At 44.4% G+C, this 23989-nt stretch overlaps 1 protein-coding gene across 1 annotated transcript in view; it reads right to left on the bottom strand.

The window, feature by feature from the left end:
* LOC126263280 (semaphorin-1A) overlaps positions 1 to 23989 on the bottom strand; it is a 361326-nt gene that overhangs the window by 48836 nt on the left and 288501 nt on the right. Inside the window, exon 4 of the mRNA XM_049960366.1 lies at positions 12833 to 12895. Within this exon, the coding sequence (XP_049816323.1) occupies positions 12833 to 12895 (63 nt within the window). The remainder of the gene's footprint in view (positions 1 to 12832; positions 12896 to 23989) is intronic.

The raw sequence follows: 23989 nt of genomic DNA, 5'->3' as shown, positions 1-23989 counted from the left end.
CGTCGGTACGTCCACCCGGCCTCCCGCATGCCCACTATACGCCCTCGCTCAAAGTCCGTCAACTGCACATACGGTTCACGTCCACGCTGTCGCGGCATGCTACCAGTGTTAAAGACTGCGATGGAGCTCCGTATGCCACGGCAAACTGGCTGACACTGACGGCGGCGGTGCACAAATGCTGCGCAGCTAGCGCCATTCGACGGCCAACACCGCGGTTCCTGGTGTGTCCGCTGTGCCGTGCGTGTGATCATTGCTTGTACAGCCCTCTCGCAGTGTCCGGAGCAAGTATGGTGGGTCTGACACACCGGTGTCAATGTGTTCTTTTTTCCATTTCCAGGAGTGTATGATGACTTCTGAACATTGCTACGGTCGCAGGTTCGAATCCTGCTTCGGGCATGGATGTGTGTCATGTCCTTAGGTTAGTTAGGTTTACGTAGTTCTAAGTCTAGGGGACTGATGACCTCAGATGTTGAGTCACATAGTGCTTAGAGCAATTTTTTTTTTACTTCTGAACATTATTAAGGTAAATACATTGTTTGTTCTCTATCAAAATTTTTCGTTTGCTAACTATTCCTATCAGTAGTTAGTGCCTTCAGTAGTGAGAATCTTTTATTCAGCTGGCAGTATTGGCGCACGCTGTATTGCAGTAGTTTGAGTAACGAAGATTTTTGTGAAGCAAGTGATTCATGAAAGGTATAGGTTATTGTTAGTCAGGGCCATCCTTTTGTAGGGATTATTGAAAGTTAGATTGCGTTGCGCTAAAAAAATATTGTGTGTCAGTTTAGTGATGATCAGAATAAGTAAAGAGACAAATGTCTGTGTACGTTCAGTTTTGCTCAGCTGTTTGAAAATCAAATAACGTAGAGGTTTTCCAGCGCTGTCATTTATAAAATTTTTCTAAGGGGATGTTTCAACGGAAAGGGAAAAAGCGTCATCCGCTAAGTCAAAATGCGGACGGAAGTGTGTACTGAGTGACCACGACAGACTATCATTGAAGAGGATTGTGATGCAAAAAAAAGGGGACCACAGCTGCGTTAGTCACCGCGCAATTGAATGTCGCTGTCAGCATCAAATTAACACGAAGGGAGTTCCATAAGCAAGGATTTGCACGGCGGGCTGGAATTCCAAAACAACTCGTCAATGTTGCCAGCTCCCGTAACGGGAAAACGTGGTGCCGAAGCCATAACACGTAGGCTGTGGAGCAATAGGACAAAGTCAATAGGGCGGATGAGTCTTGTTTCACACTATTGACGACTTCTAGTCGAGTTTGCGTCCCATGACTGAAACATGGTGGGGCTTCGCTGATGATTTGGGCAGACGTATAATGATATACACTGAAGCGCCAAAGAAGCTGGTATAGGTATGCGTATTCAAATAGAGATATGTAACAGGCAGAATACGGCGCTGCGGTCGGCAACGCCAATGTAAGACAACAAATGTCTGGTGCAGTTGTAGCAATGCTGCTACAATGGCAGATTATCAAGGTTTAACTGAGTTCGAACGTCGTGTTAAAGTCGGCGCACGAGCGATGGGGCACAGCATCTCGGAGGTAGAGATGAAGTGGTGATTTTCCCGTACGACCATTTCACGGCAGTATCGTGAATATCGGGAATCCGGTAAAACATCAAATCTGCGACATCGCTGCAGCTGGAAAAAGATCCTGCAAGCGCACGACCAACGACGATTGAAGAGAATGGTTCAGTGTGACGGAAGTGCAACCTTTCCGCAAATTGCTGCATATTTCAATGCTGGGCCATCAACAAGCGTCAGCGTGCGAACCATTCAACGAAACATCATCGATATGGGCTTTCGCAGCCGAAATCCCACTCGTATACCCTTGGTGGCTGCACAACACAAAGCTTTACGCCTCGCCTGGGCCCGTCAACACCTACATTGGACTGTTGATAACTGGAAACATGTTGCCTGCTCGGACGAGTCTCGTTTCAAATTGTATCGAGCTGATGGACTTATACGTTTTGTCATCGGATGTGTGAGCGTTAAGACGCGGAAAAAAGTGGGAAACGCCAAAAGAGAGGCGTTATGCATCACGAATTGATTTACTACTGAAATTTCAAGAGATTAGGTTGCGGGGGGAGTCGGGCAACAGATTACTTCATCCGACACTCGTCTCGCGGTATGAGCACAACAGAAAAAAATCATTAAATTAGAGCTAAAGTGGAAGTTTACCGACAAACATTATGCCCACACGCCATTCGCAAATGGAACTGAGGAGGGGTGAGGAGGTAGTGTTACCAGAAGTACCCTCCACCAAACACCGAACGATGGCTTGTGGACTGTAAATATAGATGTAGTAGATTTGCGAGGAATTTGTTTATACTGTAATGCTGCGTCGAGATCGAGGTGTTTGCTGACAGAACTCCACGTTACTTGGATAAGCATCGAGGAAAGAAAATTAGCGTGGTGCTGAACATGTATGCCGGAAATCACGTAAATGGTTGAGTGGCAATATGGGAAACGTAGATGTAGGCTGACGTTCACTGTAGCAGAGACTGCTAACATGATATTTAAAACAAATGATTGACCATAAGTATTTTAAACCTAGGAGCTGGTCAGAGATGGCAAAGGTCTTGGAAGATCAGTTGAAAGGTACGCACCATGACTTGAAAAGAGGTTGTGAGATGAATTCCAACAAAAGTAAAATATGAGTTATGAAACGTAGCCAAATTAAATCAGGCTGCACCGCGGGAATGAGACTAGGAAATGAGACACTAAGTGGCAGATACGTTATGCTGTTTGGCAGCACAATAACTGCCGATGGCCAAAGTAGACAGGATACAAAATGCAGACTGACAACACGTAGAAATGCTTTGTTGAACAACAGAAATTGACGCACTGAAGATTTTCACTGCTAATCTTGTGATTTGATCTTAAGGAAGATCACTAGCCGTACTGCATTCTCGTTGAAGAAATGGTCTCGGTATTATTCGAAAATAATTTAGGTAAGCCACTCTTGTTTGCTACCTTCTTTCTATTTATCCCTCTTCTCTTTTCTGTTTCCCCCTCCCCCTTCCCCGTCTCTGTGCCTCTCTCTCTCTCTCTCACCCACACCCACACACATGCTGTTTATCTCTCTCTTTCTCCCTCTCTCTCTCTCTCTCTGTGCGCGCGCGCCCGTGTGTGTGTGTGTGTGTGTGTGTGTGTGTGTGTGTGTGTGGATCCAAACGAGTCGGGTCTATCCTTGGGTTCTCCTGTTCGCTGTATCAGCAACATCTAACGAATTCGTTATCGAAGATGCAATGAATTCTAACCTTCCATTCTTCTAACTTCACTAACAAAGCAAATAGTTGTGTGATGGTCAACAGGAAGATGATAGTTATTAGCGTCAGTCTGCTATTCACATTATACGTCCTCGTCTCAAGTAGCAGTTACACATCGATAGCAGCAGACCCGCACAGGCACTGGCGGCATAAATTCGTTGACCTCTGGCGAGGTCTACCTCTCCCCGTCTGTATCACGTTGCATAGCTTAGCTCGCCGGGCGCGGCTGCGTGTCGCTGCGACAGCCACACGCCGACACAGACCCGCGGTGGGTCGGTAATTTAATCTTAGCCACGCGGAATGGGTGGCGTGGGGGATGGGCGAGAAGGCTGTGCGCTAGGGGTTTGCGGCCACCGCCTGATTGCATACCCGCGCGCCTGACGCCCGCTCTAGCGGCAGTAAGCCGAACCAATAGATACGAGGCGGCCGCCGCCAGCCAATGGGAGTCGCGTAGCACCGCGCGCTTCTCATTTGTCAAAGCCATCTCCTCGCGGCTGCGACAGCCGGAACTGGACCCTGGGCGCAAAACAGGGAGATGGGAAGGGGGTGCTGCGGCTGTTGCGAATTCAGCTAAAACATAAAAAGAATAATAACGGCCTGAAACAAAGCGAAGGCCTCGGGGCCTAGACTGCCAGCGCAAATCGGCCTCGATAATTAATCTGTCTACCCCCGGACAGGAAATTCATCATGCTCCAGCCGAGTGGGTTCTACTCCGTGACGGGATGGCATCACACCAAAGTTAACTTTCGTCGGTTTGCCGCAGATACTAGGTTCAGTAATTGCGAGGAATGACCACGACTTTTAAATCAGTCTTGAGGTGGTACTGAAGTTGGACTGCACTATTTGACTATGACTACCGATACGTGGCAAAAAGCTTTCGAACGCTCTACTGAACTCAACTGAGCGATGTCTGTCCCTACGGGCAGGCACAATGGGTCTGCATCATTTAGTGTCAACGGAGAGAACTGGGATAGCTTGAACTAAATCCGTCTATAGGGAATGTATGGCCATTCTTTTCCTAGCCGCTTGCCGCTGTCTGGAGTTCAAGAGCGGCTGAAATCGCGTCACTCGATGTTTCCCGTCATATTCAACCTGTACGTCGCTTGTGTAATTTATTTATTTATTGCTTATTTAGCCTGACCAGATCTTGCCAGAAGCAACACATACCAAAGATATTACAGAACCCTTCCAATACTAATAATAATGGCACCAATAATAGTAATAATAAACTGCATTTAGAATGATGTAGACAAGCTTAGCACAATAGAAGCCATGTTTGGAATGTAGGAAGTATTGTGTATTTTCGCGGATTTCGTTTTGAATAATGCCAAGACTTCAAAGTGGAAGCTCTAACATCTATGCTACCTTCTTCTTTTTTCTTTTACACGATTCCTTCTAAATTCACGCTGCAGTATTGTAACAGATAAACATCTAGCATTTTCCAACACACAAGAAATCTTTTCGTGCATTGTCACCATTTTATCAAGGCACTCCACACGTGACGCCAAATGGTGAATATACTGCAAACTCATTGAGTTTACGGCTCTATGGGTGCATTAATCATATTTTTACATGAGGTACTTTGGAAAACACAGAAGTTTGACAAGAAATGAATCATGTATAGCAAACCTGAATTTTACAGTTATTATCGTAATGTATATCTGCGGCACATTTAAAATGGAAGTGACAATAAATTTCTTTTGTTTTTGCGGAGGGGGGAGACTAACATGAGTCTCGCTCCAGACACCGAAACTCTGATCCGTGTCTGTCTACTTCATTAACTGTCGGAGGGAGTTTGAACAGTTGCAAATGTCAGCGACAGATCGGTCCGTTGAGATGCGGCAGGGCTCAATTTTCGCTGTTACGTAGCCAGCCAAAAGTCACCGATCACGAGCCAACTCAGAGAGGCGAACACAACGCTAACAATATTGTTCTGCGGAGACCGACAGGAAAAGTTTTCTGAGTGATGACTACGGCAGACGTTTGTGGACCTGAGAGAATCTTGGCGAATGGAAATTACCCGAGTGCCCTGTGACGACACTGATTTGGGTGTATCAGATACATTAGACGGAACAATGAGCAACAATTATTCAGCTTGCTTCTGGAAGAATGAGAGCAAATTCCAGCTACAATAGGAATAGGAATTGTTCTCCCAAAATTAACTTCTGCAGTAAGAGCAAGAGGAGGCCCCAAACGATGTTAGTCTTAGTTGAGGCAACGTCGTCCCCGAGGTTACGAAAAGAGTCAGACAAGGCTGATAATGAATTCATCTGCTCTATACTGAAAGGCTTAGGAATTACAACACTGCTAATGTGCATTCGTTTTTTCCGTGTTTTTCGTTTTAGTTTAGATTCATGTGCCTTCATAAAGGAGTGTGGACATGCACCGAGACAAGGTATGCCCTTGCTCCTCAAGAGCAGAATAGCACATTGATGCTGATGTTGTGGATTGTTCAAGTAGATTCTGGATACATGAATGTATTGTGAATTTTTTTTAAACATACTGTGAGTGGCTGTAAATTTGTAACATCACACAAGATAGAGACCTGTCATAAAGGTAAGAAAACATTTAAAATCGTTGACCTCGAGAACCGAAACAGGAACACTTGGAACGTGGCGGTACAGAGAAATATTGAAAGTCAGATGGGCAAAACGGACAATTAATGAGGAGCTACTGAATCGAACTAGGGAGGGAGAAAATATAGCAGATCTTGGCTAATAGATGGAATCAGTTGATAGAACACAACCAGAGGCATGGAGGAATCGTCAGTTTGGTAATGGAGAGAAGTGTGGGAGTGTAGAAGTTGTAGAGGGGACCACGGGATTGTTCAGATGGATGGAGGTTGCGGCATTTATGCAGAAATGAAGAGACTTGTATAGCATAACCTATTGCGGAGAGCTTCATCAAACCTGTTTTCGAACGTAAGACGATAACAATACCCAGTACGAGCTATTTTGCCTCATAAAACAAGTTTCTCCCTCTTGCCAGAATAATGACGTACTTCCTGGATATCTTGTACAGTTGGCGTTCTTGGAGCTGACAAAACGATGAATATCTGGAGAGGGCACATACTGTGTGAAAGTATTTGGGAAAACGTAGTGTTTAGCCAGCGGCAAGAAATATCTTCAATTCCATAGTTCAGAAATTACAGCGTGCGTTAAAAGGAATATATGTATTTTGAACGCATTTATTCACTAAACTGTAAGGAATACTGCTATGATCTTGGAAGACATATTTACGAATCTCTCGAGTTTAGATTACAGATGTTCGATGTGTCCTACACAAGCAACATGGACACTATCACATCAGTACCCGAATTCCTCCCATACTCGGGTATGTCCATCGTCACTGATGTAACGGTAGTAGGCCTATGCATCTGGCTCTTCTATACTCTTCTAGGTTCTGTAGTAGTGTTGGTGAATAAACGTTGTCCTTAACGAAACCTCGCAGGAAGAAGTCACAGGGCGTCAAATGCCAGTTCAAAATGGTTCAAATGGCTCTGAGCACTATGCGACTTAACTTCTCAGGTCATCAGTCGTCTAGAACTCAGAACTAATTAAACCTAACTAACCTAAGGACATCACACACATCCATGCCCGAGGCAGGATTCGAACCTGCGACCGTAGCGTCAAATGCCAGTGAACGCGGAGGTCAGCTGATCTGTTTGACGACCAATCCAGCTGCTCGCTGGTTTCATTCAGATATTCACGCAACTGGAGACTCCAGCGAAGGGGTGACCCGTCTTGCCGAAAAATGAAGTTGTTCTTGTCCAGCCTCGAGACAACCAGTTTTGTAACGCAGCAATATACTGCGGACCGTCAACCGTGTTTCCATAAAAGAAGAATGGGCTGTAAACAGACAAGTGCAATATCGCACAAAACACATTGACTTTGCGTGAATCTGGTAATGTTCGGCGCGTTTATGTGGGTTCCGTATACCCATAATTCGAACATCGTCTTTGTTTGCTTCCCAACCAAGGTGGAAAGTCGCTTCGTCGCTGAACGCGATGCGTTGTGCAGAAGTGTTATCGTTGTCAATAGCACTTTGAGACTTTTCAAAAAATGCCACACGTTTGCGTTTGTCATCATGACTTAGAGCCTGTAACTGCTGTAATTTGTACGCCTCCGTACACAACTGACGTCTCAAAACACATCAGATTCTCGTTGTAGGCAGCTGTTAACCCCAGACTGGCACGACGAGTTGATTTTGTAGGACCACTTTGGAAAGCGGTTTGAATTCATGCGTCATTTTTGTCGGAAGCACGAGGGCTGCCAGAACTCTTTTTCTTTACATAAACATTCTGTGTCTACAAACTCACGATACCATCTACCAATGTTCCGTCCATGGGGAGGATCAACCTGAAACGTCTTTGCACTGTAATCATAAAATGATTTATGGTGCGGCGTAGCCATTTTGCTACATACGACTATAACCACGCAAACAGAAGAATACCGACATCTAGCGACAGCGAACGACAACGTATTAGTTCCCCCAATAACCGAGCCGTGGCGCAGCTATCGATAGTTTTCACAACACTGTGTAACGCGTACATTCTTTTTGAAACGCCCTGTACTATCGCTATGGATCAGGGACGAAGAGAAAATTAAATTGAGATACACTTGTCTCAAGATTGTCGTTTCTTACGGTTATTGGCTACTATTCGCTCCCAACTTAATTAAAGAGATTAGGGTTGCTTTTCAAACAGCGGCGGTCATCTTTGAGCTCATAAAGGCAGCTGCGGGTGGGAGAAAAACGGGTAAATGGGCGCGTTAAACCGCGGCGACAATAAGTGGCGACGATATGATCCACGTCGTGAATGTGGAGACTCACGCCACCGTTGAATCTAGAGGCTGCCCTCTGTTTAATCAATATTGACTCCGCTTTGCCGTTAACAGAGGCGTGAGTATCCGCAGGAGAACAGAGATTAAAACCGTGACGTGATGGTTTCGGATCCGATGGATTCCAGCCGTAACTGACCTTCCTCTCTCTCGTTCGTTTTTTTTTGTTTTTTTTTTGTTTTTTTGTTTTTTCTCTTAACTTAGTTTCTGCCGTAAAAATTAATAGGACAGAACTGACATCAGTGGAAAAGTGAGAGAGAGAAAACGAGGGAGAAAGAGAGATAAAATTTTAGGTACATATTTTGCAATCAAAACTTTTGCGCTACGGCTATGAAAGGGGTGAGAGACCGAAACTCCGGAAACAAAAATAAGGACCTCCTGGGACAAAACACAGGCCTTTCACTGACGAATACCTACAAATAGGAATTTTTCTACGTAAGTATTCTAACAAATGTGGAAAGTTGCTGCATCGATAATTAATGGAGCATTTGGTAAACCCGGCGCCAGTGTGCTGGTGTCGAGCACTAGGGATTTGTAAACGAGAGAAGGAACTCATGGTTTTTCTGTATTATTTAAAAGCAGCAAACGTTCCGCTAAAGAGTTTAACTTTTCCTCTTTCCTAAGCGAACGTAGAAATACTATCTGTGTCTTAGGTACTATGTGTAGGAGATGCTACAGAAAACGTATGCAATCCATGCTACGATTACGGACACTTCGGATATGCAACTTCGTCCCTCACCGGTACTACCATGGGTGTCTTAAGACTTGCGAGACGTATTTTCAGTTTAATCTATACGCTGAATTGGCGGGGGACATCCTAAACAAAAGCTACTCACAAGGTCTTGGGTTCCCAGTGTCAACGGGTAAAGACGTTTTGGTTCTCATTATAGCTTAAAGTTTCAATTGTAATTTTGTGTGTTCAATCGATAGAGGGACCTGAAATTAGTCTGGTGTGTACTGTGTAGACCGCTGTGAAGTAGGTGGCAAACGTATTTCGTACTGTAACAATCAAGTGGTTTTTCCTGTTCCATTCGCATGTGCAGTTGGGGAAGAATGATTGCTTTAAAGCCTATGTGGGTGCTATAATTAATCTATCCTAGTCTTCGTGACCCCTTTGGGAGCTATACGTAGGAAGGTATTCCTATTTTCATCTCTCAAAGTCGGTTATATAAATTTTCTAGCTAGGCTGTCTCAAATTGTTTGTGTCTATTTTCAAGATTCTGTGAGTTTAGTTCTTTTGGCACCTCCGTGGCGCTCTCCCATGGGTCAAACAAATCTGTAACCATTCGTGCTGTCCTTATTTGTGTAAGTTTCGTATACCCTATTTGGTATGGCCCTCATACATTTGAGCGATATTACAGGATGTAAGCAGTCTCCTCTGTAACCTGACTGCACTAGAATCCTGTCAAAGAACCGAAATCTTCCACTTGTTTTACCTAAGACTGAGCCAATGTGATCGTTCAACAATCTGACAAATCCGAACTTTTAAAGCAAGTTCTCCATACTAGCAATACCTGGAAATCTGATCAAGATCAGATTCAATATTTGTGCAGCTCTTGTCAGTGTGTACTTCATTAAAGGTAACTGCATCAGCTGTAAAAAAGTGGGAGATTGCTATTAATATTGTCTGCGAGGTTGTTAGTACACAATATGAACAGCAAGAGTGCAAACAAACTTCCCTGGGGCCTCCTGAAGTTACTCTCCATCCGAGATAACATGCTGCTTCCTCCCTAAGAAGAAATCCTCAGTCATCTCACAAATTTCGGTTGATACCTCATATAATCGTACTGTTGAAAATAAGCGTAGATGTGGTACTGAGTCAAATGATTTTTGGAAATCGGGAAATACTGCGTCTACCTGATTGCCTTGATCCATGGGTTTCAGAAGGTCACGTGCAAAACCGCGAGTTGGGTTTCGCATTATCTGTGTTTTCGGTATCCAAGCTGGTTATCACGGAGGGGCTCATTTATAAATTTAGACAACATTGTCTATGGAGTACAGGGACGTGGTGCGATATTTAGGTCAAAACCAACAGTCGAGATCGCAATAACATGTCTTTATTTATCGGTTTTGGCTCACATTAAAGCCATCTTCAGAATTTTGGCCCTCGGTTTTCTCGTGATACAACGATCGTATACTAGGAGCCGCCAGCACCAGCCATAGAGGGCCAAAAGTTCAGAAGATGGCTTTAACATGAGCCGAAACCGGTAAATAAATAAATATTATTGCGCTCTCGACTGTCAGTTTTAACCTAAAAGGGGGTCGTTTAGCTCAAGGAAAATAATAGCTGAGGATGAAACCATAGTTTTTCAGTAGCAACTGGGTACAGCTGTTGTGTGGCGCATTTTGAAGTCAGCGAGGCGCGCCAAGGAGGCAGATCTCACACAATGATGCAGGAAACGCAGATTACACTTCCGGTGTTACTGTCTTCATTTTTCTTCTTATTCCTCCTTCTCCTTAGCGTTTGTTCTGCATGGTGGCGGGTTCCGCAGTTTTTGTTCTCTGTTACTCTTTTATATGAAATTGTGCCAGATCGGGTTGCAGGCCAGAGATCTTGAGATCTTCGTGCATAGTGTCAAGCCATCGCTGTTTAGGCCGTCCTACTGGCCGTTAACCATTCACTCTCATATCTGAACGAATGTTTGGCACTGTTTCTGCGTCTGCTCTAAGAACATGTTCGCACCATCGCAGAGGGCTTTCTCTAACCTTGTTTGCTGTTGGCACCACTCCATACAACTTTCAAACTTCATCATTTGTGACATGATCTTACAGTGTTAACCCGGAAGTCAAACTGAGCATCTTTGTGTACGTGGCGGCAAATCGTTGTTCCATTTCTTTGGTTGAAGCCCAGCATTCAGAACCTTGCAGTCCAATTGAACGGATTACAAGCCGCTGTATTTTCGACTTGAGCCTGTCTGGATCCTTCCGGTCACTGATTATACCAGTCACAGAACGCCATCTGAGCCATATGGTGCTCAGCCTGTTAGGCATTTCTACTCAGAGGTTTCCATCAAAGGCAGTTGTCGAGCTCAGGTACTTGAAAGTCCTTGTTGTTTAGGGGTCAACACCTTTGATTCTGCTGGTATTCAAAGACATTTATATCTGTGGTGAGATACTGCTCAAATGGTTCAAATGGCTCTAAGCACTATGGGACTTAACATCTGAGGTCATCAGTCCCCTACACTTAGAACTACTTAAACCTAACTAACCTAAGGACATCATACACATCCATGCCCGAGGCAGGATTCGAACCTGCGACCGTAGCGGTCGTGCGGTCCGGACTGAAGCGCCTAGAACCGCTCGGCCACAGCTGCCGGCTGAGATACTGCATTTTTTCTACGTTGAGCCGTAGACCTACTTCTTCAAGGTGATTGTTCCAGATTTGCACTTGACGCTGCAGGTGAGTCTTATCTTCAGAAGCCGATATAGTAACGCTCAGCATGCGGTTTTCTGCACATCTCTTCTGACAGTATCCACGACTGTGATGAAGAGGAGATGCTAGCGAGCAAATACCTGATGTACTTCTACAGAAACAGTTGTCTCTGTCATTAAACGACCTTAATCTGTACATCAAACCGGACTAGTTTGAGGTTGTTTTTTTCAGGTGGAACACACGAAATTACAAGCAAGACATTTGTTTATAACGCTAACTCTAGATTCCCCCACCACCTTTTCAGCGGAACAGCGCCGGAACATTATCGTGGAACGATAGACGAAAGCTGCAAAGGCATATAAAAGCGGGGCCCAGTGGAGAACAATGAGATACTCAAGGTTCGGTATTCTGTCCCTTGCTGTACATTATGTTTACAGACGGCTTGTCACAGCGTCCACACTTTCCACACTTGCAGTTTGCGCCAACGACATGGCACTATATACATCAGCATCAGCGCCCAGCTTACGCAGCACAGACTACAGTCGATCTCCGAAGACCCTGTGTCACGGACCGCGAAACAGAGGTTCGTCTTCAATGTAGCGAAGAATCGAGCACTCGCCGGAGATAGCAAGTCCCCACGGACTTGAGGCAGGTAGGCAACCTGAGTAGACCTATTCGATGAGGAACGAGTGACAAGTAGCCGAACGTCACTCTCGACAGGTATCTAACAAGGAGCCAAGATGTCGAAGAACTGAGGAGAAAAGCGACTGGAAGGCTGCGCCAGCTATAACCGCCGCTAAATCCGAGTCCACACTCCCACAAGACACTGGGGCTGTTCCGCGCAAGACGCGACTGCGCCTGGTTTTGGAGTACAAAACTGTCGTCTGGGGAAACGCCGTCGGCGCAGACTTCGGTACAGATGGTGCAAAATCGAGCCCTCAAACTGCCTTTGCACCTACCTAGGGGCTTCCAGACAGTGGACCCCGATTGGGTAGTCTCCGAGAGAGGTCTAGGCAACCGGCCCGTGACTTCCATGACAAATGCAGGGTTACAGAACCGATACGCCCGCATCAGAGAGAGCAGCAAGGTGCAGCACAGCAAGGCGTGCAAGTGGCCACTCCAGGTAGCGCATAAACCTGTTCTTGTGACATACCAGACCTGCAACGAAGATCGGGAGCAGCGGAGTCCCCGTTCAAAAGTTCGAGGAAGACAGTTGCAAGAGCCGCCTGAAGGTAATAGGTAGTCAGCTTGCCGGGACATGGCATTACCTGGACGGTGACATCCGACCGAGTGCCCTAAAAAAGGCTCAATATTATAGCAAGGTGTATTTTTCTGGTACTCACCTCTGACTTCCCCTTGAGGTAGCAGAGCTCGCGATGGGCACCTGACGAGTGCCACTCGATCCTCTGCAACAGAGAAAAGAAACCATACTGTAGCCATCCAACAGTGATGTTCTGACAAGAGAGAGGGCGCAGTTGTGTGTGTGTGTGTGTGTGTGTGTGTGTGTGTGTGTGAGAGAGAGAGAGAGAGAGAGAGAGAGAGAGAGAGAGATATCTAAAAACGAAAAAATAGTACTTTACTTTACGAAAGCCATCAAAAAAACGAACATTGGCTTAAAAAAATGTTATCCAATAAAGAAAGGGTCATTGTACTTTCAATAACCATAGCGCAGAATACTATGTGAATAACAATGGAAGAATGACATATCCTTCAGACTAATAACCATTTGTTTTTTAGATTTCGACTGTTCTAACCAACGCAATTTCTGTTCGTGCTGTAACATAATGAACAATATTTTGGCGCAGACTGTTACATAAGAAAGTTACTAATACACAATATTAGAAAATAAAGACTAGAACCTGTTGTTGAGTGCCTATAAAAAATTATAGCACTTAAGACGATTTTCTCTTTCATATATTTGTGTTTCTTCCTGCTTCTTTTTCTCCAAATTAGTAATACACGCTCCGATACTTTTCGATGACGTTTTGGTATCAAGGTGGTGAACGAGTTCCAATCACATTCGAATCCCGTAAAAGATACGTAACGCCAAAGAAAAGCAGGACAACTATAATTCTATTCCGATTTTAGAATCAAAGATACTCTTCATAGATTTATACTGTCATGTTAAGAGAAATGTTTATTCTTCAAGAAGAAACTTATCGATATTCATCATGTAGATGAGAACAAATATTAGTATTCTGTAGCAAATGTATTTTTATTATTTTTTTTCTACCGAACGTGTTTTACCTGCTTGTGTTAAGCAGCATCTTCAGCGCTTCTATAAAAGCAACTCATAATTTTATACAACTACTGAAAACGTCTAATGCGGTTGTGTGAAACTTGTGTGGTAAAACAGTAATAAACATTAAGTTGCAAAAGACATAATCTAAGTGATAAACATTAAGTAACGAGTAACTGAGGAAGAATGGCTGCAAATATGAACAATATAAGGAACTTATTGTTCGTGCTCATAGCAAGTTTGTACTTTCTCCCGACCGTTGGCAGTAATGAGTGGCTCTTTCCATACCGGAATTCCCTTACTTCCAAACGTACTGCATCAGTTTAGATATGCAGCCAATGTTATGATGATCTTAAGCAGACCATTCGCAGACCGGTCGCGATGAAAGGTAAAAACTGACACTTGCATGGGTAATAACTCTACTGAAGAAGTACAAAAGTGATCGTTGTTAATAGGGACACATTTGTGACGGCAGGGTTACTTCCGCACGAGAACTGCGCACAAAGCTGTCGGTACAGATACATGAACAAGGTTCTGTACGTAACACTTAGAGAATAATCCTGTTCCATCGCCACCCCGCGGAGCGTCGATGTTTCATAGATACGACGGTACGATTCTATTCAGAGAGCGCATCAGGGAGGAGGTTTCGTTAATAAGGGGAACAAAGGCGCGGCAAAGTGTGCGAAGTCAGTAAATGAGGCGAATTAGCATTAATTACCATTAAGAGGGAACGGGGGCGCGTCAGCAGCGCTGAGCGCCCGGCGCGGCGGCGATATGCTAATGGCCGTGACAAAACAGGATCAGCGCCGCCGCCGCCGCTATGGCTCCGGAGGCGGATCGAAGCCAGCGGCTGCAGCGGCCAGGCGCTCCGGAGGCGTTCCCGATGAGTGCAACGTACACTTGTTCACCCCTCCCCAGGAAAACTCACTCCAGTGTACAGGAAACTGTCGTCGCTGGGTTATTATAAGGAAATATCAGGGAATATATGTAGGGAGCGACTTAAAGTGAAAAGAGTACATAACAATAATCGTAGGAGAGGGAGATGCCAGACTGAGATTCGTTGGAAGAATCTGAGGACGCAGACTATCTAATCGTAAGTATCCGGACACCTACACTACTGGCCATTAAAATTGCTACACCAAGAAAGATGACGTGCTACAGACGCAAAATTTAACCGACAGGAAGAAGATGCTGTGATATGCAAATGAGTAGCTTTTCAGAGCATTTACACAAGGTTGACACCGGTAGCGACACCTACAACGTGCTGACATGGGGAAAGTTTCCAACCGAGTTCTCATACACAAACAGCAGTTGACCGGCGTTGCCTGGTGAAACGTTGTGATACCTCGTGTAAGGAGGAGAAATGCGTACCATCACGTTTCCGACTTTGATACAGGTCGGATTGCAGCCTATCGCGATTGCGGTTTATCGTATCGCGACACTGCTGCTCGCGTTGGTCGAGATCCAATGACTGTTAGCAGAATATGGACTCGGTGGGTTCAGGAGTGTAATACGAAACGCCGTGCTGGATCCCAACGGCCTCGTATAACTAGCAGTCGAGATGACAGGCATCTTATCCGCATGGCTGTAACGGATCGTGCAGCACGTCTCGATCCCTGAGTCAACAGATGGGTGCTTTTGCAAGACAACAACCATCTGCATGAACAGTTCGACGACGTCTGCAGCAACATGAACTATCAGCTCGGAGACCATAGCTGCGGTTATCCTTGACGCTGCATCACAGACAGGAGCACCTGGGATGGTGTACTCAACGGCGAACCTGGGTGCACGAATAGCAAAACGTCATTTTTTCGGATGAATCCAGGTTCTGTTTACGGCATCATGATGGTCGCATCCGTGTTTGGCGACATCGCGGTGAATGCACATTGGAGGCGTGTATTCGTCATCGCCATACTGGCGTATCACCCGTGTAATGCTAAGGGGTGCCATTGGTTACACGTCTCGGTCACCTCTTGTTCGCATTGACGGCACTTTGAACACTGAACGTTACATTTCAGATGTTTTACGACCCGTGGCTCTACCCTTCATTCGATCCCTGCGAAACCCTACATTTCAGCAGGATAATGCACGACCGCATGTTGCAGGTCCTGTACGGGCCTTTCTCGATACAGAAAATGTTTGACTGCTGCCCTAGCTAGCACATTTTCCAGATCTCTCACCAACTGAAAACGTCTGCTCAATGGTGGCCGAGCAACTGGCTCGTCACAATACGCCAGTCACTAGTCTTGATGAACTGTGGTATCGTGTTGAAGCTGCATGGGCAACTGTACCTGTACACGCCATCCAAGCTCTGTCGCCCAGGCGTATTAAGGCCGTTATTACGCCCAGAGGTGGTTGTTCTGGGTACTGATTTCTCAGGATCTATGCACCCAAATTGCGTGAAAATGTAATCACATGTCAGTCCTAATATAATATATTTGTCCTATGAATACCCTTTTACCATCTGCATTTCTTCTTGGTGTAGCAATTTTAATGGACAGTAGTGTATTATAAAACATTAACATTATGCTGTCGTAAGCTGTCGCCAGCACACCGGTCGGAAAAGGTGTTTGATTATGATCATGTTTGGTTTGTGGGGCGCTCAACTGCGCGGTTATCACGCCCGTACAAATTCGCAATCTTTGCTCAGCCCAATCTCGCCACTTTCATGAATGATGAAGAAATGATGAGGACAACGCAAACACCCAGTCATCTTGAGGCAGGTGGACAAAGATGTAGTGAGAAGATGGATAGTAGACGCTGGATCAAGCGTACCTGTCACGAGAGAGACCAGAGACACACCGACAAGCAACACACCGCCAACGCCCTCTCAACAGCAAGTATTTTATGCCACCGCCGCTGACCGGAGGCTCACTCAAGGTAAGACAGTTTTAGTGACCAGATTAGTGACAATAGCAAGATTATCAATAGTGTCTACAAGAGGATTCTTACTGATGAGCTTGTACGACGAAATAAATGTAAATAAAGAACCGTATTAATTCACGAGTGCATTTGCTTTGTAGAAAGAGGATACCGGCCACCCATAACATCATCATTTCCCTTGCTTCCTTACAGTACAACACACTACCAATATCGGGTACCCCAACCCTTCGCCTTTATAACTACCTGAGCTGGGCTGGGGACACTTTCAGTGAGGTTCCTGAAAGTCCGTGGAAGAATGGCAGTCCATTCTTCCTCAAGAGCCGAAACTAGAGAAGGTACTGATGTCGGACTCATGGGTACAGAGCGTAGTCGACGTTATAACTCATCTCAAAGATGTTCCATCAGGTTTAGGTCGGTACTCTGGGCAGGCCAGTCCATTTCAGGAATGTTATTGTCTACTAACTATTGCCTCGCAGATGTTGCTTTATAACAGGATGCATTGTAATGATGATAAAAGCAGTCATCGCCTACGAACTGTTTTTTTACTGCACGCAGCACACAATGCTGTAAAAAGTGTTCATATCCTTCCACATTTAGCCTCTTTTTTTTTTTTTTTTTTTTTTTTTTAGTGATATAAGAGGACCACACTCTAACCACGAAAAATACCGCCTACCGTGTGAATTTGAAAATTTTCCGCCGGCCGGGGTGGCCGAGCTGTTTTAGACGCTACAGTCTGGAACCGCGGGACCGGTACGGTCGCTGGTTCGAATCCTGCCTCGGGCATGGATGTGTGTGATGTTCTTAGGTTAGTTAGGTATAAGTAGTTCTAAGTTCTATGGGACTGATGACCTCAGAAGTTAAGTCCCATAGTGCTCAGAGCCATTTGAACCATTTTTTTGAAAATTTTCCTGACGAACTGTATGTTCAAATTTTGAGCTTGCAGCCAGTCGCCGATTAATACATGACACGATATTTCAACTGAACGCCGAGTGAGTCAACGAATTTTTCGATAACTCACCTGAAAATGACTGGCAGGTGCCCAATTGAAACACCGTGGGGTGTATTCAGTTATCACCGGCTGCATCCCATTTCGTAACATCACCTCCTCTGTACTCCACTCTTGCCACTACACAATATTCTCCCTGCAATCACCAAATCCAAATCTTTCCATCGGATTTCCACTGCGTATATCGTGATTCATCACTCAAAATTACTTTTTCTAGTCATGCACTGGATGGCCGGATGCGGATTCGAACCGTCGTCCTCCCAAATGCGAACCCAGCGTGGAAACCATTGCGCCACCTCATCGGTCTCACTTTAGGGACTTACCCCACAGCTCCAAAAATTGTTGTAACGACCCTGGCAGAATCCTGAGGAAGTGTAGTCCATAGAATAACGAGGTAGCATATAAAACCCTCGGTCGAACAACACCTGAATATCGCTACCCACTTTGGAAAACGAACGAAACAGGGTTGTTAGGGTTAAAAGAAAAAGTCCAAAGAAGAGCAATGTGGTTCGTCACTAGTTCATTTAACAAGCGCGAAAGCATCACGGAAATGCTCAGGCAATCCCATTGGCAGACGACACTAGAGAGGAGTTGGGCATCACGATGTGACTTATTGTTAAAATTTCCCGTGGGGAACGTTCCTAGAAGAGTCTACAAGTGTATTCAATGTCTGTTTTTGCGAAGAGACCGTGAAGGAGAAATCAGACAGATTTGAGTTCCCATGGAGGCCTATCAACAATCTTTCTTCCCGCCCTCTATTCGCGACTTGAACATGAAATGGTGAAAAATGTTTGGGGAAGAAACCACTGCATCGAAGGAAATTAGTGATTGGCGTTTTGCGAACTTCCTTTTGTTTCAGACAAATCACATTCTCTGAAACAATCAAATCTTGTTTCGGCCTGCATTTGTGATAAGTAGTACCAAAATTCGGCAGCCTGGTCGCAATCCAACCCGACCAACCGCCGTGTCATCCTCTGCCAATGGCATCGTCGGATGCGCTATGGAGGGGCATGTAGTCAGCACAACGCTCTACCGGTCATTGTCGGGTTGCTTAATCTTGGAACCGCTAAAAATCGGTCGAACAGCTCCTCAGTTGGCCTCACGAGGCAGAGTGTATTCCGCACCAGTCCTCCAACCAAGCAATAATCCCTGGCACTACTGGGAACCGAACCTGGATCCCCCGTATGGCAGCTACGGAGGTGGACTTCAGCCTGCACTGGCCATCTTCTAATGCTATTTGCTATAGACGGTATTTTGTGGTCAGAACATTCATTACATGCGTCATCGAGCTTAATCTTTATAGCAAAAATTACGATATTATGTAGGGATAGCCGAGTTTGCAGAATACAGTATATATATATCCTGCTATACTGCAGCTCCCTTGGAAGTGACAAGCCCACCCGTAAACTACCTCAAATGTAGTAGAACTGCTCAGTTGATCAAATGTAGCCTCTCTAGCACGTACGTTATAGTGGTTTGCAAAGAACACATGGATTCAGATACAGATAAATTGAAAACAGATGTCGAACAAGTGAAGGGATACAAATATTACTGCTCATTTAAGCAGCAATATCTGAAATGATTTTATACCTATTTTGTATAGGCATATCTCACGAAAACGACTCAGAAGGTTGTGTTGTTATTATTTAATTTCACGACACAAGCTGAATAACCATATTCAACAACGAATTTATTTCGTCATGGACTACACTAAGAAAAGCTAGCCTACATTTACTAAGGTAATCTCGGGACACTTTCCTACAAAGGATCGGATCCGCTTTCGAACATAATTTCTCTCGAATGGTGTTTGCTGGACAGTATCGAAGCATGGGTGTACATGGCGAGCCCCAAAGAAAGAGTATTGATTTGTGGTAGACGATATAATTTCGTGCTAAGTTAGTACAGAGTAAAATGAACTGTAGATAATCTAAGAGCGCATTTTGTGTTTCCAGTTATTGCTGCTGTTGTAAGCTTCCTCTTGTACTAAATGTCATTTGTGGTGTGCAAATCGTGATAAATTCGGGAGGTAAATTAGCTTGGTTGATTGAATTCAGCACTTCGCATTTACATCAGCAGCAGCGTCGGAAGTTATGTGACAAAGTAAGCGCTTTAGTAAAGTTGCGAACTGAAATACACAATCCGCCGAAAAGAACACAGAAACTACCGATTAGCAAGCTCGACTCACACTGTTGGAATCCGATCACCGAACGACACGATAACGAATAGGACCCCGCCGATACAATAAACCTCGCATAACAAACTGTTATGGACCAAAACGTGCACCCGATTTGCTGATCCGGCTCTATAAATGTCAGCTTAAACTAACTAATTAAACATTTTCGGTTATTTCTGATGTTGTGCGAACAGTTGTTCAAATTCGTGGCAGATGTACGAGACACACACGCTGGACATTTGATGACAGGAAATTACGACAGAGGGGTTTGCGATGACACATTTTGTCGAGCGTTATGCTGTCATGTATCGCGCTGATAAATGGTTCGCAAACAGCTATGTATGTTCACACACAACCTCGTGTAGACACACACACACAAACACACACACACACACACACACACACACACACACATATATATATATATATATATATATATATATACCCGCTCGCAAGTACGCACGCACTCTGCTCAGACACATTACCCGATTCCAAAGCTGTGCCGAAGAGTGTCATTCGTATTGTAGTTTTTTTTCTTGCTACTGTAATAACACACAGATGTTTTAGTGCAGAAAGCGCATATTGTTTTAAGGACAGTTTGAACAGACTTTCCATAATATCATTTAAAGTAGCTGGGAGTACGGATGTCGCTCTGTCTGAAAAAAAGAGACACTGATATACAGTATACCACAAAACTTAGCCATTAAGTTGTCTTTCGTCCCTCTCGTTGAAAATGCTCCTACCTGTAGCAAAATTATTCCAGTTGACCTTTCCTGGAAGCAGAGAAATGTGTTTGCACAGCGCGTGTCGTTTCAGCATGAGAATAACGTCTCTCTCAATGACGATTGTAGCTACAGCTGCAAGAAAGAGCTGCTTCTTTATGGGCCAGAGACGGAAAGAGAAACTTCCATACTTGATTTCGAAGCAATAACACTTCATGTTAGTGAGCTTTTCTCAAGTTTCAGGGAACAGACATAAGCAAATGACATTTAAAAATATAATAAAAAAAAACAACGGTAGCACTCTGCTGCATAAACGCAGCCACATGGCGGAAATAATGCTATATGCATATTCTCGTTATGATCTTTCGCTGCCTCTTTTCTTTAAAAAAAAAATTGCTGGAGTCGATGCCCTATTGCAGCTTTCTCTAATAAAGTGATTGGGCAAATCTATAGGGGAAGGACCATATCGGAAAATTCTAGAAGAACAATATGACGTTGAATTCAGGAAAAAGTATTGCCCCGTCGATCAGCATAAATTTTTGGTTAATCTTCTCAATCCTCTTAGCGTTATGGCAGCTCTTGGCACGAGCAGTAAAACTAGGCTGCAACAAACAGCACCTTGAACGAGTTAAGTACTTGAAGAGATAATGCTGTGTCAGTGATCAGCAATGCTGACTTGTGTCACCAAGGCATGAAACTGAAGCTCATTAAAGCGAAACGGCAAACGTGGTCATTATCACGGTATGTTGATAAGAATTTCGAGGCGGCAGGCGTGGAATCCGGGCATCCTTTAAACTAACAATTCCAAATCCTTAATAACCATGCCGACCCTGCGCCTATACGGGGAAGGGCAACAGGAAAAGAACAGAAAGAAGAACACTAGAAAGAGGCCTTGCTACGTGAATACTAGAATGTGAATAGTGACTGGCTCCTGCCTATCCACGAAGACACTGCTAGTGCATCCTGAACAAGACTGAAGTCCCGATATTCAAGAATCACGTGAGTGAGCAAATGTTTGAGCAACTCAGTGCAGCAACTATTAACAGCCGTACCAACACCGTTAATAAACCTAGCGGCTTTAAATGCTGCGTGAAGTCTGGAAAACTGTCAACAGAATGCGTACTAGGTTTGGCAGAAGTGCAGATTTACTGTTTAAATGGGGTAAACTGCCGGCATTCCAATATGACTGTGGATCACAGCGCTATACAGTCTTCCACATTGCTCAAGAGTGCCAAAAAAGAGCCTATCAAGGGGACATTATAGACCTGTTCAATTTATCCCCAGGTGCGACAGACTGGACAGAACGATTAGATACTAATATGTAGTTGAACGCTTGTGTCATAGTTCTGTCTTCGCATCTGCTCGTCTTGTGTGATTGAAATATTCCTGTATATTCAGTATTTTTGCATTTTATGTGTATTTGCCAGGCGATAAATAAATAGTGACGAAGGCTAATGGTGAAATTCCGGTGTTACCTGAAGATGTTCACTTAGTACGAAACCTGTTGTGCGCAGTAAACGTACATAAAATAACAGCTGTGGTGTTTTTTCATCAACATTTTCCAGCTGGGTAAATTTAGAGACCCTGTATTCGTAAAGGGCTGTGCAGCCATTATGCCGCCGCTATCTCCGACAATGATCACGAGAACAAGATAGAGAGATTAGGGCACTTACATACAGTCATTTTTCCCTCGTTCATTACGCTATTGGAATGGGGAAGAAAATCGGTAATACTGGAACGATATACCCTCCCCCATTAATGTACATTGGCTTGCGTAGTATATCGAGGTGTGATCAGGAAGTAAGGAGGAATTTTTTAATTTCGCGATCTTTATACATCCGATTTTCAATTTCTTTCTGTCTTGTTGGTGCACATATTCTTGATATATGTTTACATCTTCAGCTGTTTTGAATATGGAGTTTATTGTTGACAGTCGAAAAGATTACAAGTGCTTTCGAACGCTCGGTGAATGTTTACTTAAAAATGAATCAAAGAATGTGCATTAAATTTTGTTTTAAAAATGGAATAAAGTGCAGCACCACATTCGAAATGTCGACTGTGGTTTTTGGTGAATCTACTATGAGTAAGGCAAGAGTTTACGGGTGGTATAAAAGTTTCAAAGAGGGTCGAGAAGAAGTTGTAGACGACGAGCGCCCTGGACGCCCTAGCATATCACTTACTGACGACAATGTGGAAGAAGTAAAGAAAATGTTTCCAGGAAATCGCCGAATCACTATCAGAGAGGTTGCTGACGACGTCGGCATGTCTTTTGGCTCACGTCGAGCAATTGTTTCGGATGTTTTGGACATAAAACGTGTAGCAGCAAAGTTTGTTTTGAAACTGTTGAATTTCGATCGGAAACGACGTCGGGTAGGCATTGCTCAGAAATTGCTGAATGAAGTCGACAGCGATACAGAACTTCTACAGAAGGTTATAACATGTGACGAAACATGGGTATACTGGTATGACGTCGAAACCAAGGCCCAGTCGTCCCGATGGAAACTGCATCAAGAGCAGCTACATCACATGTGAAGGCTCTTCTCGTTGTTTTCTTGGATTACCATAGGATAGTGTATCACGAGTTCCTGCCTTATGGTCGTACGATCAATGAGGAATACTACCTGGAAGTTTTGCACCGTTTGAGTGAAACATTCCGAAGGAAACGACCAGAACTGTGGCAAAACCACTTGTGGAATTAGCATCACGCTAACGGTCCCGCTCACACCTCAGTGCTTGTTCGTGATTTTTTGACAATAAACAACACCGTTAGGTTTGCCTCAGCGACGTCATTTGCAAGACATGGCGCCCCCGAGAGCGAAGAGAACCATGAAAGGACGTAATTTTACCGCCATTTATGAGATAAAAACAAAATCGCTGAAGGAGCTGAATGAAAAGTGAGTTCCACAAGTGCTTCCAAGATTGGAAAAGGCGCTGGCACAAGTGCATTATATCTGAGGGGGATTGCTTTGAAGCGGACAGAGTTGATGATGATCAAAGAATTAAGATTGTTTACGAAAAAAAAAATTCCCATTACTTTTTCGTCACACCTTGTGTCTAGAGGCAAATGTAAACAGCCATAACACGGCAGCTTTAAAAGGCCATAAGTCGAAAGCTATTCCGCAGATTAAGCTCCCACCTGACTTGGGCAGCTACATAACAAAAACAAAACTGCATTGGTATAAATGGTATCTGTTGGCAGACTGACAATTTTTCGTACTGTCCTCCAGGGTGCGATTTGTGCTTCTACTAGTGGGGGGGGGGGAGGGGGGGTGTCTTAGGGGGTTAGTAGAATTATATATGTTACTAGCTTGGACCGTGGCGTTACGCATGGTTAAACAGCTATTTATAAATAGATGTTAATGCCGAAACTCACTATTGACGCGTATGCACTATCAGAAAAGCCATCTCTTGTTATATCTTTAAAAGTACATTATAGGTAAAGCTTATTTACAAAATCATGTACATACGGGTACAGAT

This window comes from Schistocerca nitens, chromosome 6 (assembly GCF_023898315.1).
Source record: "Schistocerca nitens isolate TAMUIC-IGC-003100 chromosome 6, iqSchNite1.1, whole genome shotgun sequence".
NCBI lineage: Eukaryota > Metazoa > Arthropoda > Insecta > Orthoptera > Acrididae > Schistocerca > Schistocerca nitens.
The sequence above is the reverse complement of the archived record's forward strand: the minus strand, read 5'-3'. Positions and strand labels throughout refer to the sequence as shown.